This window comes from Acanthochromis polyacanthus, chromosome 24 (assembly GCF_021347895.1).
Source record: "Acanthochromis polyacanthus isolate Apoly-LR-REF ecotype Palm Island chromosome 24, KAUST_Apoly_ChrSc, whole genome shotgun sequence".
NCBI classification, from domain to species: domain Eukaryota; kingdom Metazoa; phylum Chordata; class Actinopteri; family Pomacentridae; genus Acanthochromis; species Acanthochromis polyacanthus.
The window spans coordinates 1,566,678-1,587,140 of NC_067136.1; the positions used below are offsets into that span (position 1 = coordinate 1,566,678).

The 20,463-nt window shown below is 37.3% G+C and overlaps 1 protein-coding gene across 1 annotated transcript in view; it reads right to left on the reverse strand.

The window, feature by feature from the left end:
- LOC110947975 (nephronectin-like) overlaps positions 1-20,463 on the reverse strand; it is a 24,529-nt gene continuing 4,066 nt past the window's right edge. The window contains exons 2-13 of the mRNA XM_051944360.1: positions 17,905-18,008; positions 16,629-16,721; positions 8,500-8,619; positions 7,193-7,312; positions 6,975-7,109; positions 5,926-6,000; positions 4,745-5,452; positions 4,253-4,336; positions 3,788-3,886; positions 2,144-2,330; positions 1,936-2,020; positions 1-1,862 (exon numbers count right to left, since the gene is read on the reverse strand). Of these exons, the coding sequence (XP_051800320.1) occupies positions 1,776-1,862; positions 1,936-2,020; positions 2,144-2,330; positions 3,788-3,886; positions 4,253-4,336; positions 4,745-5,452; positions 5,926-6,000; positions 6,975-7,109; positions 7,193-7,312; positions 8,500-8,619; positions 16,629-16,721; positions 17,905-18,008 (1,897 nt within the window). The 3' untranslated portion in view covers positions 1-1,775. The remainder of the gene's footprint in view (positions 1,863-1,935; positions 2,021-2,143; positions 2,331-3,787; positions 3,887-4,252; positions 4,337-4,744; positions 5,453-5,925; positions 6,001-6,974; positions 7,110-7,192; positions 7,313-8,499; positions 8,620-16,628; positions 16,722-17,904; positions 18,009-20,463) is intronic.

A 20,463-nucleotide genomic window follows, 5' to 3' on the forward strand; every position in this document is an offset into this window, starting at 1 on the left:
TCCTTTTTCAGCAAGTTTATTGTTCTGTATCATTTTTGAAATTACACAGTTCATTCTGTTCTCAACAGAGAGACTCGTGTGTTTGGGAATTTCCAAAACAGTAAATCAGGAATGCGTGTCCGTTTTCTGGTCAGACACTGTTCTGAAAGTGTGACCCATCTTAGTTTTCCATCTATTCCTAGAATCCCAGTCTTTGTTGTTTGTTTTTTTTTTAAAAAGAGACAACACCTCATGAGAAATGAGAGAAAGACCTCCCTACAAGGTCCTGATGATCTTTTTGACCTTCTCATTGGATCCTGAGGTGACACATTGAAACATGCTGAGCCAATAGAAAAATACACAACACTGACATCAAGAACAAAAACAAAAAGGCTGAGAAGAAAACTGATGTTGATACATCATAGTTAATGTCAAAAACATCATAGCATATGTCATCAAAAACGTTGTCAAGAATGTCATAGTATAGTATGTCGTCAAAAACGCCATTTTACGTACATCATAAAATTTCTTGTGAAAAACACCATATTGTCAAAAATGTCATCCATACCATCATAATATAGAATGTAGAACATCATCCATAACCTCATCATAATAGTCAGAGTACGTCATGAAACATTTCATCAAAAAGTCAGAATTCAGTACGCCATGAAAAAGTAATCAAAAATGATAAATTATGTGCATTGACAGAATGTCATAAAAAACATCTTAGTGAAATATTTTGTCAGAAAACAGATTATATAAAATTTCAGTCGTAAAAAAGTTCATTAAAATCATCACAAAATGGCACTCAATGGTTATAGACATCAAAAATGAGTTAAAAAGACAAATTCACCTAAACATCATTTCAGTATAAATCTGTATCATATTTACAAAAAATGTTTTGATTTTCACATGAGAAACTTTTTTATAAAAGTAAATTAGAAATCATTATTTCAAATTTGTGACATAAAACAACTTTCTGTATAAATTTAATCTAAAACACTGTAGAAATATAAACCAACACTGTGGAGACTTAATTTATGTACGAGACGAAGAACACTGACTAGACGTAGATCAGCTTAACGTGACGTCGCTGTTTCAGTTAAACTCGATAATATTTTACACTGAAACAAAGCAAAGTCCAGTTAGTTGACTTTTAACTGCTGCTTCACTTTGATAGGGTTTGTTCAAGTTTTTAGACCTTTGAATTCAACTGTAATACTGAAGTATGAACTAGTTTTAACTGCAGAAATGATGTGGAACAATGTCTGTCTGTATAATTAAATTAAATCAAATTATTCTTTTTAAAGTTGTAACAGTCGGTCAGTTTTAGGTAATTTGTCGGTTTTAGCTCCAAAATCTCAATAAATCTTACATTTATTTCAGACTTTCGTCAAATTAAATTTAAGACTTTTTCAAGCTTTTTAAAAAAGTGAAAGAATTAATATTAAATATTTTATTATTATCTATCTCCAACTACTTTGAAAATCAATCTGAGTATTTTTAAAGAAGAAAAAGCTTCTTAAATGAGAAAAATTTTCATGAAATCTGGACATCGTCTTGGACACTGATTGATTTTTACAGACCAGACAACATTGACTAATTAGAGATTTCAGAGAGATATTTGTTTAAAGATGTAGTCAGGATGAAATCAACGACATCGAAACCAAAAATAATCTTCTCCCGTCTCTGGGTGTGAGACTGTCCGATAGATAAATCATCGAGTCCGTCCTTTAAATGCAATCCCAGTCTTTGAATTCAATCTGAGAGAAAAACGTCCTCATTCCGCAGTGATTTCATCGACACGCCCCCCGTCTCAGTGTGACGTCATCAATGGCGATCTGACCTCTTCGTCCAATCCGGCGCTCGGCCTTCAGCAACACCTGCACACAAACACGTGTCACCAGTGACATCACAAACACTCAGAGAACCTGCTCAGGTGTGTGCATGTCTCACCTTGTCCACAGAGGGCGTCGTCAAGGTAACCTGCGTGTGTCTCCAACCGTGTCCACCTGTCCTGCTCCAGAGGGCGGAGCCATACCTGCAACAGCCAATCAGGAGAAAGCTTTCACCAAAAGTAACTCCTGCATTAGTTTATTTTTCATTTACAACCGTTTGGTGTCTCTTAATGTTACAAAACTGAATCTAAAAAGTTTGTCCATACCTTCGGTCTTGTCCCGTTTTCCTGATGAACAGCTGCAACACACCTACATGATGCCCTGTCAGCCAATGGGAGAAAGAGAAACATAGCTCGCCATGGCGCCAGGTAGGGGTGATCTGGACGGCCAATCGAGCACCACGGATGCTCCTTTGCCCCGCCTTGAGTTCAGGAACGGACAGGTATCTCTCACCTGAAACGAAAAAACTCCATTAACTGAAAATATACCACAACTTTGTACTTTGTAACCATGTAAACAAAGAATAGAACCAAACTGGAACCAGATAATGTTCCATATTTTCATTGTTTCTGGTAACTTGGAGCTGCCACCACTGGGGGCCAGTGATGTGGTTTCTCTGAGCTGATTGGTAAACAAGGAGACCAATGGCTGGTACATGTCTGCAGTTGAAAATTTTCACAATAAGAGAACTTTTCAGCATTGATTGACCCTTACATACTGTTGGTGTTATGCCCGGGAGATCTGAAAATCACAAAATGATCTTGTCTGCACATTTCAAACAATAAGATTGCCTCATTTTGAAGCAGAATTTCACAGATTCCTGCTCCTCTGATATCTTGATAGTTAAGATCATTTAGAGGTGGTTGGTACAGTTTCTTACCAGACTCCTTTAACAAAAAACAGTCAGTTTGGACCACATATTACAGTAGTTGTTGGTTGTTTTGATGTTTTCAGAAGTTTGTGTCAAAATAAACATCTTAATTGATCAAATTCACACAAACAAACCAACCAAACGAAGCAGCAGTTGGTCCGTGATTCTTAAATCCTGACAGATAAATTTATGCTAACGGTCTACCAACCACCATCTACTGGAGGTAAAACACTGAGGGGGCACAGGTTTAGAAACAGTATATTAACAGTAATTTTACTGTTTGGGAAATGAGTCGTCGTTCTACTTCTGCTTCCTCCGGTTTGGTTTTGTGTGAATTTAATGTTTTAGAACATTAGTTTAGATCTGAGCTGACGTCTTAAAATACTGAAGTCAAACAATAAGCAGTGATAGAACGACAACTCCAGCGAAACAAAAGGTGAAATTACTGCTCTGTGTGATGGAGTCCAAAATTTTGTCAAATACATCATAGTTTAGTATGTCATAAAAAATGTCGTCATAAAACATACTAAACTATGACATTTCAAAATGTCAAAAAAAATTTGTCAAATACACCATAGTATAGCATGTTGGCAAAAATTTTGTCAAAAATGTCATAGTTTAGTATGTCGTTAAAAATGCCATGCTATAGTATATCGTTAAAAAAGGCATGCTATAGTAAGGCATTACAGCTTTAGTTATTCTTAACCTTCCTAACATCTTTTATTTTCTTACCATAAATGAGGCCTTCATACCTCAGAAAACTCCAAGATTAAAGTTTGAACAAATAAACAAATGTCTGCATCGAACCAAACTATCACTTTGAGAACCTAAAATTCTTCTAAGAACAACAACAACACGGTAAAACCCCGCCAAAGTCATGATAGGAGTTGAATCTCTGGATAAATGCAGCTCAAAATGAAAATGCCACTACATTTTGAACCAGTTTCTGTGTGTCATTATAAAAATATGATACATTCTGCTTTAACTCTCTTATAACATAATGTGGCACCACAGCTTATATTATCTTATATTCTGGTACCTGCAGGGTTGTTAACCGTTTCCCAGTCCAGATCTCCATCTCCGTCCGACATCCAGCCACAAACTCCGCCATCGAAGGAACAGCGAAGAACTCCGACATCTGCAAGAAAACGGCACAAATCTGGGTTTTGGGTTTTAAATGTTTTTTTATTAAGCACAAACTGTTGTTCAAGTTCTGATTTTATCACCACTGATGGCATTCGTCTCCTTAATCCAGCTAAAGGACGGATCAGATGATTAGTTCGATTCCTGAAAGTCGGTATAAACTTTCTCCTGTTTTAAGAAGAGTGTTGACTTTTCTTCTCTTTGGGTTGAATTCAGGCTGTTTTCATCTCCAAATATTTAAAAAAAAAAAGTTGATTCTTCTTTCAAAATAAAGGTGTTTTCCAAATGAAAGCACATCCTGACTGGTCCCTGTTCTAATTGATCAGAGTTATTGATTATCGATCGTTGATCAGCTGCTGACCAGGGTCGTCTCGGGCGTCGTCGGCAGTGTTTCCCAGCTCGATGTCAAACTCCCAGACCTGGTTGTGACCCGGATGTCGAGGAACTGCAAAACAAACAAATGCAAAAAATAAACAAAAACACAAAAATAAACAAAGAAATACTTAAACAGAAACCCAACAAACACAAAAATAAACCAACAAACATAAACCAACAAACACAAAAAATAAACCAGCAAGCAAAAACATAAACCAACAAACACACAAAAATAAATCAACAAACACATAAACATAAACCAACAAATACAAAAAATAAACCAACAAACACAAACAAAGCTGCAGCAACAATCTGTTATTGATCTTTTAAGTTCTGGAGGTGAAAATGGGAGAATTCTCATATTTAACACATAAAATGTGAGAAAATTCAGGAAAGATCTGATTTTCCAAACAGTTTTCTCATCAAAGAAATCGATCGGTTTATCGTTAATGATTTTCTAACCAGCTGATGGACTCACTGTGGACGTCGCCTCTCTGCTTGTGCGTCACGTCGTTGTTGATCTTGTTGCTAACGGTGGTCGTCACCGGGGCAACCGTGGTAACCATGGTAGTAGTAGGAGGGGGTGTGGTACTTGGAGTAGTAGTAGAAGTAGTAGTAGTAGTAGTAGTAGTAGTAGTGGTAGTAACAGGAGTAATAGTAGGAGGAGGAGGTATTGTTGGAGTTGTAGTATCCAGTTCAGTTGTAGTAACCAGAGTAGTTGGTATACTCAGACTTGTAGTGGTGGCAGGAGGTGGTGTAGTTGGGGTAGTAGTAGTGGTAGTAACAGGAGTAGTTGTTGTAGTAGTGGTAGTAACAGGAGTAGTAGTAATAGCTATAGTAGTAACAGGAGTAGCTGTAGTAGTAGTGGTAACAGGAGAAGTTGTAGTAGTAGTAGCAGTAGTAACAGAAGTAGCTGTAGTAGTACTAGTAGTAGTAGTAGTGGGTATTGAAGTGGTTGTTTCGGTGGTAGCAGCGTCTGTAGTAGCCGTGATGGTTGTTGCTAAGGCAGTGGTTGTTGTGGGGACAGTAGTGGTGGCAGTTTGACGAGCTTTCATAGTAGTAGTACTAGTACTAGTAGTAGTAGTAGTAGTACTAGTCCTAGTAGTAGTAGTACTGGTAGTAGTGGTAGTGGTGGTGGGAATTGTAGTTCTTGGTTTCTGTGGCTCCAGACTCACTTTGGGAATATCTGAAAGAAAAAAAACCCAAAAGCACAAGCAGCAACATTTAGTTTAATGTCAGGCTTTTTGCTTTTGTTGTTGTTTGTTTGTTTTATCACAGTCTTTCTTTAATCGCTGTGAGGTCGTCCTGCCTGGTTTGATGTTTGATCAGATGTTTGTTGGCGTCTTTGGCTGCTTTTGTCCTTTAAAAGATTGATGTGCTGATTAATTGACAACATAAATGAAAATGTGATGAAAACTCGTTTTTAGATTCTAAAGGACACCGTTATCATGACTCCGCACCACCGTCTGCTCTGCTACATGTGCTGCTGAGACTCAGAGCCCCCTCTAATGGACAAATCGGTCATTACACGTTCTCTAAATTAACCCAAAGCTTCTTTTTCTACTGAAAACCTGGATTTAGTTTAATTCAACATTTAAAATGAGTGAAACTGCTCCTCAGACATCTTTACAATCTGGTTCTAAGCGTTTTTCTTGTTACCGCCGCAGCTGCCGTCTTTACATCTGCACTTTGGAGACGACGGATTGAGAGAACAGAACGTCCGACTGTCTTTATCTGGTGAAAAACAGAGAGAAGATCAATAAATTAATAAACCAATCTTCTTTTCTGCTCCAGCTGTTGATATAATAAAGAAAATTAAATCCACAGTTATAGGAGTCATTGAAAACTCAAGACAGATGTGATGGAAAGTTCAGTTTCACGACTGAAACCAGGAAGTGAGAAGTCAAATTCATGTGATAAAGTGAAGAAAATGATTTTATAAAAAGTAAAAATGACGGAATAAAAAAGTCAAATTCATGTGATAAAAGTCTCAGTTTTGAAAAAAGTAAAAATTAACAACTAAAAGTTCAGAACAGCAACATAAACTGTAAAATTTGTGAATTAAATGTGGAAAAAGTTAGTTTTTTCAGGATGTAAATCAAAATTTGTCTATAAAAAGATAAAACTTGCAAATAGAACATAATAATAATTAAATAAAAGGTCAAAATTTCAAAAACTGTGAGCGTTAAACACTGAACATAAAAACCTTGCAAATGTTTTTTAACAATTTTTTTAGGAAATAAAATTAAATACCACTATCAAAAAATATAAACTGTTAAGAAAATTAAATAAAAATTCTGAATTCTGAAGCAAAAATGTTCAAATTCAGGAGAAAAAAACGTAAGAATTATGAAATAAAAGGTCAAAATTATGATAAGATGTGAATGTTGAGACATAAAAGATAAATAAATTCAGCAATAAAAATAAATAAATTAGGTGAATTTCACACAAATGACAGCATTCAAAAATAAAATTAAATAAAATCATTAAAACTTGTGAACTAAACATCATAATTTAAAGAAGTCCAAATTCAGAGAAAAAATAAAAATCTATATTATTTAATAATATTATTTAATAATATTTAATAAAATATTGTTGAACAAATAATTTTAATAAAATTTTAATTACAACATTGTGTAATGTAGAAATACAATAAACATCAGGATAATAAAATAAAAGTTTTAATTTAAAAATGATGTGAGCCTCACTGATACAGGAGTAGCGTCCGTCGATGAACATCAGTCTGAACCCCAGGTGACATCTGCAGGTGTAGCTGCCGAACGTGTTGACGCATTTCCTGCGGCGAGCGCAAACGAAGCGGCCCGACGAGCATTCGTCCACGTCTGACAAACAAAAAACAAACAAATAAACAAACAAATAAAAGAAGACAAACAGGAAGTTTCAACGACGAGTCGATACCACTGACCGATGCAGGTGCGTCCGTCCGGCCCCAGGCGTAACCCCGGCGACGGACAGGTGCATCGGACCGCCCCCTTGATGACCTCACAGCCGTACTGACAGTTGGCATGGTAACAGGTCCGAGCATCTGCAGGTTAACAGTAAATAAGATCAATGTCACAGAATCCAGTTTAAATCACTTTATTGGACGTTTTCTCACATGAATGTTTGATTTTCATTGTTTTATTTTTCACTTTTCAGACTTTCAGTTTTATTTCTGTTTTGAAATCTAAACTAAACTTAGATAAAAGTGAAACGTGTCGTCAGGATGCTCTGATTCTGGATTTATGTCTTTTAGCTGCTCTGTTAAAACAAACTTGTGGTTTTCTTCATTTTTATAATAACACAAATCAGAAAAAGATGGGTTTTTTAACATTTTTTTTAGAAAATAACAACTTGGAATCAACATGTAAAACATTTTCTAAAACATCTAGACTCTACATGCTGATACAATAATTAATATTTCACTATTTAGGTTTTTAGAACCGTTAAAAACCCACAGAACCAGGTTTGTCTCCAGTCTGTGTTTTTGGTTCTTGTCATTCGAGTTTTGTGTCTCATTCGTCTGGTTTCACTTTTACTTTTGTTGCTTTTTGTCTCATTTTGTGTCTTTTTTTTGTTATTTTCTGACTCATTCTTGTGAATCTGTCTCTAGTTTTTCTAATTTGTGGCTCATGTTTACACCTCTGTGTGTACATTTGTTGTGTGTTTTATTGTGTGTTTGTATAGTTGCTGTGCATTTGTGTGTATATATATTTGTTGTGTGCATGTGTCTGTGTGTCTATCTTTTTAGCCTGTGTTTATATTCGTCTGTCTGTTGTGTGTCTGTGCATACACTTGTTGTGTTTTGTACATTAGTATGTGTATTTGTGTGTCAGCGTGTATATATGTTGTTTGTTCATGTGTCTGTGTGCATTTGTGCATTTGTTGTGTGTATTTGTGTATATTTGTTTATATTTCTGTGCATATTTGTGTCTTTTGTGTATATTTGTTGTGTGTCTAGTACTTGTAGTGTGTCTGTTCTGTATATTTGTGTGTGTATGTGTGTATATTTCTTGTACATTTGTGTGTATTTGTTGTAAATTTGTGTGTCTGTGTTGTGTGTATATTTCTGTCGTTTATATTTGTTGTATATTTGTGTTTGTGTCTGTGTGTGTGTGTGTGTGTTTTGTGTCTGTTGTGTATTAGTTGTGTATTTGTGTTGTACTCCTACAGCTGCCGTCCTCCTGTGTGTCTGTTGTGTACTAGTTGTGTATTAGTTGTGTGTTTTCTGACTCCTGCAGCTGCCGTCCTCCATCAGGGTGAATCCATCCAGACAGTAACACTTGTAGCTTCCCACTGTGTTCATGCATCGATGTTTGCAGGGCCGAGGCTTCACACCGCATTCATTCAGGTCTAAACGCACACAGTAACACAACGTAACACACAGACACACACAATAACACACAGACACAAACAAACAGTAACACACAGAGATCAGAGTTCAGGAATCAAACATTAAACTTCAGTTTTTACTTCAACCTGCAGGATTAACCTTCGACTGTCAGCCTGTTTGTGTGTGTGTGTGTGTGTGTGTGTGTGTGTGTGTGTGTGTGTGTGTGTGTGTGTGTGTGTGTGTGTGTGTGTGTGTGTGTGTGTTATAGTACAGAGTGTGAAGCCAGAAGCTGTTTCCTGACAGGATCTGAGTCATAATGAAGCCTCTAATCAGGACATGAACACCGTGTGGGTCTGAGTGTGTGTCTTTGTGTCTGTTATTGAAAGTATTTTTTATTGCACCTTATTTATATTTTGTTCTCCTTGTCCCTACAGTTGGTTCCCCCTTGTGGACCACATGATTGGTTGGTTCCAGCTGGTTTTTCAGGTTCTGTTTGGTCCCAGGAGATAAACTAGGAGGTGTCGTTACCACGGAGCAGAGGAAGGTTGGAGAAGATCCTCGTTAGGATCTGAGGTTCGTATTTAACAGAAACATTGGAGCTGAAAGCTTTAAGAGGCACCGAACCCCACGACTCACCAAGCTGCAGGAGAACAAAGAAGTCCAGAATTCTGACTCCTAAAGACCATAGAACTGGATCTTCTCTGGTGAACGTCCTCTCTGCTGATTTCTGACACCCAACAGCCTAAACCACTGTGTCTCTGCAGAGGATGGTGGAAAAGCAGCATCTTCTGATGGTTTGGGTTCTACGTCTGCTTCAGGAGCCTTAAGGTTCCTCTGTTGATGCTCAATATTAGACCAAGAACCAGAGGCATCATTAGACCTATTTAATATTCTTTAGCCCCCCTAAATAGTTTGATGTTCATTTATTTAAGAAAAAAAGAGTTTTTTTTAAAGATATCTGTGTAGGTTCTCATTCATCCAGGTCATGGTTATCCAAAGTAGTTTAAATAAATCCACTGGACTTTAAGAAAGTTCCTTGAAGACGTTTCACCTCTCATCCAAGAAGCTTCTTCAGTTCTGGTGGTGGTTGGGGTTGCCTCAGCTTTTAAACCTCTGTGAGGTGTGTTCAGGGCTGTTATTCCAACGACCGATACCAAGATTCGTCTGACTACTCCTAACCCTAACCATTCGCAGTTTCACTGTACCAGCCGTGTGTACTTAGACTTGCATGGCTTAATCTTTGAGACAAGCAACCAAAGCCTGTGTGTAGCCCTCATAGATGTGTACATGTAACAGGTGTGGAAGAAAAATTAATTACTTCCAAAATCCCCCCTTGTTTTTGTTTACACTGTTATTTAATTCCCTTTGTGATTTTTATCATTATTATTGTGTATCAATTCTTTTTTGGGGGAGTTTTATTTTATTTTGAAATTGTGGCTTTTATTTTTGAGATTTTTCCTTGCCCTTTAAAACCTGCTTTCTCACTCCTACATATTTTTGTCTACTGTTTGGGTTTTATATGGTTGTTTTTGGCAGGGTACAACGGTGTACTGAGAATCTTTTTATCTCATTTTCAGGGCAGCGAGTGAGAGACCGCATCATTGCTGTATCTAACACGCATTTATTTGTACTAGAATAAATTGGTGGGCTGCATCGACGTGGTCTTCGCTGTCATCATTCCCCACACCTGCACACACAACACAGAGAAAGGGCCAGAGAGAGAGTCGGGCCAGACCGGCTACATATAGAAGAGTAGATAGGTCACGCCCCTCTGAGCGGCGTGATACTGAGACACGAAGCTAGTGGGGGCAAAGTTTCAGTGTTTTCCATGATGTCAATGGCACGAAAACTAAAACAAGAAGAATGCCGGCTCACTGTGCTGCATACAGTTGCAAACTACGTTGGACGATTAAGACAAGGAAACTTGGAATAACTTTTGCTCCAGAGACGGCAGGCGGGACGAGTCAACGGAGGCCGGGTGGACGAAGGCATGAAGCTGAGAACAATCCAGAAAACACCAGAGGAGGAGAGCAGCGGCCCAGGGCCAGAACAAACAGAGTAGCATGGTATGTCTCTGAGGAAACATCATAGTATAGTCTTTGGGATGAAAAAACACCATCAACTCCAAGATTTTAAATACTTTCATTTACTGCAAATGAATATCTCCTCCAAATGTCTCACTAATAATCATGATCAGCCTTAAAAACCCACAAAACACCCCTCTATACTGGACCACACCTAGTACAGTCCGGTTCCCCCTTCTATAAATCTGCTTGGAATCTTCCACTTCCTGTTTGTCAAAGTGGCCTTCTACCTGGACAGGTTTTGTTGGAGCTCATCAACAAACATTTTGGGTAACTGCACTTTAATGTGGATGGATGACACTGAATTAGAGTCTGTTTTAATGAGACTGAGTTCAGATGTGTAGCTCTGTCATTAAATAGGAAATTATTTCTCAGAATTCACAGAGAAAAGTCTGAAATGTTTGCTAGGTTAGCGTCCCACATGTTCTTTGGCTCAGCTACAGCCATGGCCATAAGTTTGGACACAAGTACCATGACACTTGTGAATCTTAGAAAATACCACAAAATTGTCACTTACAATACAGTACACAACTCCTGAGAACTATATTAAGTTTCATATTTAAAAAAAACATCAAAATAGTTTGGTGTCATTTTGTTATTCTTACCAAATTCGGTTGTGAAAGTACTGCATTTTTTTGTTATTTTCTTCTAATATTATGTTTTGGGAACAAAGTTGTTCCAATTGTTGGAATTTATTGATAATATTATATCCCTTGTTGATTTGTTGACTAATTAAACTGGTGCTGTCAAAAAATATTAGTTATGTTCTGTAATAGACATCAAAACAGACATAGGAAGTCATGCTGTGTCCAAACTTATGGCCATGGCTGTATTATAGTAAGACAATATTATACATAATTTGGGTTTTTAAGAAGGGTATTAAATCAAGTTTTATTTCTTAAGTCTAATATCTATGTAAAATCATTCAATGCTTTTATCGTCTCTTCTGTTTAATTTGATCTTCTAAAGTCTAACTGGTGTCTTTTCAAATGTTTTGGCTTTAGTTTGATTATTCTTAAATTTTTATTTTTGCTCTTTTTTCACCTTTTATTCTTTCCTAATGTCTGATTTCGAAATGTTTTGTCTTTTTAATGTTTAATTGTTTTTTTCGAATGTTTTATCGGCTTGTTTGAAAAATTTCCTTTTCTTTCTCAATGTTTCATTTTTAGATTAAATCTTTAAGGTTTTTCTTTTTAAATGTTTTACCACCTTTTAATGTTTAATTTTCTTTTTAAATGCTTCATTGTATTTTCTGTTTAATTCCTGTTTGAAGTTTTATTGTTTTAAAGATTTAATTTTCTAATTAAATATTTAATTTTTTAATTAAATGTTTTGTAGTTTTTTTAAATGTTTAATATTCTTCTTGTTTAATTGTATTTTTTAAAGTTTAATACTCTAAAATATTTCATCTTTAATGTTTAATTTCATAATTACATGTTTTGTATCTTCTGTTTATGTCACAGCTCCCTTCTCCTCTGCCCTGTCTCTCTCTCTGTCTCCCATCTGCCCTGTCTCTCTCTCTGTCTCCCATCCACTCCTCTGCCCTGTCTCTCCCCCTACAGCTCGGTGCCTGAGTGGAGTCCAGCTTCCCAGCTGACTCCACTCAGGCAATCAACCTCCTCTACGGCTCCCGGACAGCTGACGATCATCACACTAATGACTCACCTCTACAATAAGTACCGGCTCAGCCTTCCACTCCCTGCCAGAGTATTGAACAAGAACCATGCAGTTCAGGTCGCTCTCTAGCCTCTTACAAGATCTGTTTTGAGTTCCTGCCTTGTTTTCTCACGTTGTTTTCTCCTGCCTCCACACAGTCAGCTGTCCCCCGCCATCCTCCTTCCCCTCCGGCTCTCCCCGACAAGTCTTCACCGGTTTCCCCTGCCTGGACCCCCACTCCTGCCTGGAACCCCCCACTCCTGCACCCTGGATTTCCCCCCTTCGTTCCATTATTCACCCCTCAACAATAAACACTTTCATTCCAGCCAGCCTTTGTAGTGTGGCTCTCTGCTTGGGTCCACCCGCTCGTCCCTGACAGTTTAATTATCTAATTATTTTGTCTGTTTAAAATAATTTAACTGTATTTAATGTTTAATTTTCTTTTTTAAGTTTTATTGTATTAAATGTTTTTTCCTTTAATTTAATTGCTTTTTTAATGTAGTTTATTTCTTTAATCTTTTTCTGTCCAGATTTTAACCCCAACCTTAAAAATGAACCAAACTCTTAAATCACAACAAAAATACTTCTGTTGTCACAATCATGAGTTAGTCAGTTATTCATTTTATCAATTCAACTTTATTTTGTTTAGCACCTTTCACACAGATGACAAAACTAAACAAGCAAAGAGAAAAAAAACTATGATTAAGACTCAAAAACATTTTAAAAAAGATTAAACATGGTAATAAAATGTGTTTTGTTCAGGGGATGGAGGGAGTTTATTGAAGTCTTCTTGGACTCACACGGTAAATCATTTAAAATAGAAACTTGATATTCAGTCTAAGGAAACTGCAGAGCGACAGAAGAACCAACAATATCTCCTGTTTTCTCCTTTAATGAGTCGACTTTTCTGGTGCTTTCAGACCAAAGAACTACAGACTCTTCACAACCTGCTCAAACTCTTGGTACAGGACCTCACCACACGGTCAAGAAGGTTTCCTTCTCATTTCTACTCTGAAGCTCACCTTCCCCTGCTCAAACTGCTGTTTGTGCTGCTCTAAAGTCTGGTCTCCAGAACTTCCTAAAAACTCTCAAAGTCTCTTCTGCTGCAGGTTGCTTTGTAGAACTGTTCCAGAAAACCTCACTAAACCACATGGAGGGGCCTCAAGATAGTCGTCCAAATGAAACCGTACAAAAACCAAACTAGCACAACCCAACCGCTAAAGTCTCCTGCAGCCTACCAGAGAAGCTCTTTAAACAGAGAATCAGGACAGGAACTGTTACCTTCTGGACAACCAACGTTGGTTCACAAACAACCAAAAACCTCTAAAGACTCACTACAGCCAAGATAAAGACACAACTCAGCTGCACCAAACCCACTAATCACTGCACACATTAGCACCATGTGCTAACTGTGGCTAAAGGACCACATTTACCAAGACAACTATCCAGTACAAAGCCCTAAAACACACCAAGAAACACATTAAAGACGATTCTGCTGGAAGCTGCAAGCCAACACCTAAAGAACAAACTAAAGCAACGGAGGAAAACCAGGTTCAGTGAAGAGAAGCAGAGGAAATGTGTGGCTGAATCCCAAACCGCCCCCTACACACTATCCCTACACACTACCCCTCCGTTTGCGCGTTCCAGCGGAGGGTCCTCCATATTATCTCTAATTTCTCCCACGCCTTTATCACACTGACAGAACATCACAAAAAGAGTGGTGTAAAAAGATAAATCAAAAGAAACAAATCTTCTTCTCTGCTGACATTTGATTTAATTGTGCACCTCCTGACACCTTAAAATTTGAACACAACTGACAGAATTAATTCATTCAATCATTCATTTGTTGGATTTGAAATGCCAGATAATAGGATTGGAAAACATGTGAGTGAAAAAAAAGTGGGACGCTTTCGTCTTCTGGAAGCAGCAGCGATCCTTGTTAGTTGCAACCTGTGCCACAGCGCTACAGCCATGACAGTAGGCGTCTTTGTGTTACCATGGCGATGATGTCTTCTGTTTTCCGGTGAGGCGACAGGGCATCCCATTCCTGACGATCGTATTCATACCCTCGTCCTTCAATAATAGGTGCCCTCCACAGCTGCGAGTGTGACTTCTTTTGGAGTGACACTCAGTAGTGGAGGGGGAGTGTGTTGGGGGCGGTTTGGGATTCAGCCTTTGACTGCAGACATAAAGCAGGAAGACACTGAGCTGCTCAGGTGTTCCTGATAACACCAAGCAGCCACCTGGACAGCCAATAGGAACACAGTTTACTGGAAGTCCAGAGGGTTGGCTTAGTGAAGGAAATTTAGTTTAAAGTTGAAGCAGAAAGTTAACAGAGAAAGTTGAAAACCACCTTCTGATCCCTGAAATCTCTGAGTTTTCACACAAAGAACGCCTGAACATGTCAAACTGGTTCCATTCTAGAACCTTCACTGTAAGACGTCACAGTATGGTGTGTTGGTCAAAAAACATTACAACCGGCTGGATCCTTGTGGAGAATACACCAGAATGCTAGCCTAGCCGCCCTAGACAACCCACGGCAACGAATTTAATTCTCTGCCAGGGCGGGTCTAGTTACCCTCCATAAGGCTCGAGGCTGGATTCTCCTAAAACTGGCCGGACCAATCACCATGAAGTGTAGAGTCAGAAGGCGGGCGTAACTAGATGACGACAGAGGCGCGACGATTCTGACAGAAACAACCGGAAACAACTAGCCTAGCCGCGCTAGACAACCCACGGCAACGAATTTAATTCTCTGCCAGGGTCGACAACAAAAACGACAAGTCATTGAGCTCCATTAGCACCGACTCTGAATAATCTTTCTGTTAACATGTCTGTAATATACTTGAGCTTCACCCATTGACTGTATAAATAAGGCTTCACCGAACTACCGCATCCTCTGATTTCCGGCGCTCTCGGAGCCTATTCGTTGCGCTGATTGGTTGTATTCCTACCCAGTTGCTGCAGAGTGATTTGATAGACAACCTTTTAGCCCGCCTCCCTCCCTGTCGAGCGTGCCTAGACCCTTGCATCTTCAAAACATGGGTCTAGCGCGGTTAAGCTACCAGAATGCAGGAAATAGGATCAATAATTTTAAAAATTAGACCCCCACCAGCATCACACACAAACTAAATCTCACTCTAAGGTCACAAGATGGCCGCCCTGAATTATTGTGAGCAAAAGTCATGGCCACTGTGGCCTAAAACATTCACACAGTAAAGTTTCTCTGAATAAATCTAAATCTGCCAAAAACTGGAAAAGCAATTTCTCAGTTTTTGTTAGCTGTTTGTGAAATTAAACATTCACTCACTTCCTGTGCATCTCCTGGGGGCTAAGCACCCCCCGTCCTTAAAACCTAGTGACGCCCCTGCCAAGAACACTCTAGAAAAGGTTCTACTTTCTGTTTATGCCAGTTCTGTGACTGAACAACAAATGTTTAACAGACGTTCTGAATTGGTATTTATGTAGATGGAACCCGTCCACACTCTAGAACCTCCAGCATTCCAAGAAACACTGACAGACTGGTTCTGGAATAAACTGATTATGTTGCATATTCAGTCTTTGAGCTTCGTTCTTCTGGGGAAAACCAACTTTTGCGACACAGTGTAGGTTCTCCTTCTCCAAGATGAGCGGTGGAACATCTTCCATAACCTAACAGAGAAGTCCTGTTGGTTTCTGCTGAAGTTCTGGTAGGTTCTTGAAGATATTTCACCTCTCCTCAAACAGACTGGACTTCTCTGGTAGGTTCTGGAAGAATCTCCCAGAGAAGTCCAGTTGGTTCTACTGAAGCTCCTACAATCACCACGACTTGGACGACTGAGAATCTCTCCAGACATCAGCGTTGTTCTTTTTTAGGATCGGTACGGGACGTTCTCCTGGATGCAGATCGCAATTTTTACAACTTCTAAAAAAGATGGAACCCTCAGACTCATCAACAATGTTCTGAGCTTCTACCTGTTTGAAGGAGGAATGGAACCCAAACTATGCTGACCTCAACCCACCTGAGAACTGTTGGGAATCCTGAACATCTTCACCAGATCTCAACTCCAGAAGGTAGAACCGTCCACTCTAGAACTCCAGCGTTCCGCTGATAGACTGGTTACTGAATGAATTCATTGAGCTGCATATTCAGTCTTTGAGCTTCGCTCTTCTGGAGAGAACCAGCTTCAGGGACACGGTGTGTTTGTGTCGTTTGTTGTCGTTTTCTGTCTTATGTGTGTATTTATGAATGAATATTTGCTTGTTTCTCTGTATTTGTGGAGATTTTCACAATAAAGCTCGTTGGTTACCGTGGTTACAGGCCTTGCCGGTGTATCCGGGGTGACACTTGCATCTGTCGGGTCCGACGCAGTCACCGTGTTTACATCCCTGCTGACAGTCGGCTGCACACAAACACAGTATTTATTTTATGTACTACTAGATAAATTCATCTTTCTGCTGACAGACGATAAAAACAAACATCTGCAGATTTATGAACGTTTAAAACAATAAATATAAACTTTCAGACGCAGTTTTCTGGTTATAAAATGTCGACAGAAAAGAAAAAAAAACACTAAACCAGCCAAACAAAAAATGGAATAAAGAGATTTTCAAGCGCAGATTCGGTTAATTTTCCTGATTGAACATAAAGTCTCACATGATGTGTTCAAAGACGTTCGGAAAGGAGAAAAAAAATTTTTTTTCTTGTTTTTAATATTTTCTGGATGCTAAATTTTGACATTTTTTATTTTTTACAAAATAAAACACACTTTTTACACTCTCCAGCAAATTTAGAGGTTTGAGATATTAAATTTATTTATTTACTTTTAAGCTGAAACAAACTCAGAACAGAATTTTATTCAAAGGATTTATTTTTGGATATATTTTTGAAATTATGTAGAATGAAGTCATTTTGAATTTTTTTTTTTACAATTTCAAGCTTAGGTTCAGTAAATTTTCTAGAATAAACCTGAAGTCACGGATGATGCATTCAAAGACAATCGGAAAGTAAAACATATTTTCCCGTTTTTATATTTTCTGGATGATAAATTTTGTCATTTTGTTGAGTTCTTATTAAATAATTAAAAAAAATGATTTTTAAACCCTCCAACAGATTTAGAGGTCTCAGTCATTTAAACAACTTTATTTATGTTAAAAAAAAGTCACTTATGATGCATTCAAAGACAGACAGAAAGAAGGAAATTCAAACTTTTCTGTTTTGTACTTTTTAGTTTCTGGCTGATAGAAAAAAAAGTGAAACTATGAATTTAATCTGGTTCAAATGGTTTATTTCTGGGTAATTTTTAAATGAAATAAAGAGATTTTCAAGCTCAGATTGTTAATTTTCCCGACTGCACCTAAAGTCACACATGATGCATTCAAAGATGGTTGGAAAGTAGAAAATTTAACGTTTTTTTTCCTGTTTTTATATTTTCTGGCTGATAAATTTTCTCATTTTATTGATTTTTTTAAACTAATAAAACGTGATTTTAACCACTGGCAGGTTTTGGGGTCAGAGGATAAAATCAGATGAAAACTGATCAATTAATTGGTGGATTGATTGATGACAAACGGATCTGAACTCACGCTGACATCGTCCTCGGTCCATCGGCTTCCATCCCCAGCAGCACTCCACACTGTTACCGTAGCGACAGAGACCGTCTGACGTCATCACGGCTCCGTCGGACCAGCTGGAGAACAAACACACAAACAAACAAACAGATAAACAAACAAACAAACAAACAAACAGACAAACAGCCAGCTGAGTCTCCGTGTGAATCAGGAGCTCTCTGATCGTTTCTCTGTTTCCTCAAACGAGTCTCAACATGAAGCTGTTTCTCTCCACATACTTTGTGTCACGTGTTGGAAGCGTCTGAACACGTATGAAGCTGAACACGTCTGTTCCTCTGCAGACAGAGAAAGTCTGCAGTTAAACCTGAAGGTCACACGTTTACCCGTCAGCTTTAACAACATGCTGTCATTAGGCGTCTACTTCTTGTTGTTTTCTGTCATTTTCTGTCTGATTTTGTCATTTTTTTACTGTTTAGTTGTTTTTTTTGTCTTCTTTTTGTCATTTTGTGTCATTTGTCTGGTTTTGTGTCTATTTTTGTCATTTTCTGTCTCATTCTTTTCTCTTTTGTCATTTTTTCTAGTTATTTTTGTCATTTATTGTCTCGCTGTTGTTGTTTTGGGTCTCAGTTTTGCTGATTTTTTCTCTTCTTTGGGTCATTTAATCTCTATTTTTGTTGTTTTGTGTCTATTTTGTCTAATTTTTTTACTGTTTAATGGTATTTTGTCTTGTTTTTGTCATTTTGTCTTGTTTGTCTGGTTTTGTATCCAGTTTTTGTCGTTTTTTGTCTCATTTTCTGTCTGTGTTGTCATTTAGTGTCTCGCTTTTGTTGTTTTCGGTTTCAGTTTTGCTTATTTTTTGCTGTTTTTGTCACTGTGTTTTGTTTGTGCCACTTTGTCTTATATTTTGCTGTTTTCTGTCTCATTTGGGTCATTTTGTGCTGTTTTTTGTCATACTGTGTCTCATTGTTAGCTATTTTTTGCCATTTTATGTTTTATTTGGGTCGTTTTGCATCCATTTTGTCTGTTTTTCGCCATTCTGTATCGTTTCTTTTGTCTATTTTTCTTATTTCGTGTCTTTTTTTGTTGTTTTCTCGTTTTGTCTTGTTTTGTGTCTCAGTTATGTCATATTTGGTCATTTTGTGTCTTATTTTGTTGCTTTGTCTCTTGTTTGGGTCATTTTGTGTCTCGTTTTCACCCTGGTCCGTTATTTTGTGTCACTTTGTCTTGGTTTTTTTGTGTCTCAGTTGTGTCTTTTCAAATCTTTTTGTTGTGTTTTTTGGTCATTTAGTGTCTCATTTCTGTCATTTTCTGTCTTGTTTGTGTCATTTTATCCTGTTTTTTTGTTGTTTTGTGTCTCAGTTTGGTCATTTTTGTTGTTTTTCATGTCCTGTTTGTGTCATTTCAAATCGTTTTTTTGGGTTTTTTGATCATTTAGTGTCCCATTTCTGTCATTTTCTGTCTTGTTTGTGTCATTTTATCTTGTTTTTTTGTTGTTTTTTGTCTCAGTTTGGTAATTTTTGTTGTTTTGTGTCTCAGTTTGGTCATTTTGTTGTTTTGTGTCTCAGTTTGGTCATTTTGTTGTTTTGTGTCTCAGTTTGGTCGTTTTTGTTGTTTTTCATGTCCTGTTTGTGTCATTTCAAATCGTTTTTTGGGTTTTTTTGATCATTTAGTGTCTCATTTCTGTCATTTTCTGTCTTGTTTGTGTCATTTTATCTTGTTTTTGTTGTTGTTTTGTGTCTCATTGGTGTCGACTATTAAAACTTCTCTGGAAGACGAAATAAACTGCAGACGAAGAACTTCAAAATTTAAGAGATGAAAAACTAAAAAACATCCCAACACTTTGAAGCTACAGAATTTTGACTCCAAACAAATAAATAATTCTCTTATAAAGCGTTTTTCTTTCTGGTGTTTTTCTAAAGCGTCTGAAATGTTTTCAACAGAAACTTTTCTGATAAAAAAATCACAGAAAATCTTCCTGAACTCCAACATTAATGTCTGAGTTTAGAAAAGCATCAGAATCAAACTCTGAGTCTCTAAATAAGTCAATTAATTCTGTTTTAACATGATTTTCTTCAAGCTTATGCGAGTTTTCTGCATAAATAGGAATAAAATCTTCACTTTTAAACTCCAATTAAGTCCATTTATTCTGTTTTAAAGTGTTTCTCTATGAATAATAAAGGGTTTAAAAAAGAAATAAATCACAGATTTGGAGTTAAAGAGTTTAGATCTTTAGTTGAAATTAAAAGATTTTACAATTTTATTCTTCAAATAAGGCAATTTATTTTAACTAAAGTGATTAAAAGTTCAGAAAATGCTTTAAAATAAAATTAAACGACTGATGAAGAGTTTAATTTGAGTTCTTTTCTGTCGGCTTTCTTGTAGCTCAAAAATCAGAAACACGTGGTTAAAAAATCTCTTCACAGCAGAATTTAATTCATTTAAACTGATATTTTTATTATTTATGGCTGCAATTAATAAAAATCTTCACTGTGGATTATCAGATGTTTGATCAATAAAATATCAGAAAAAGGTGAAAAATGTGGATCAGAGTTCCTTCAAACGTCTCGTTTTGTC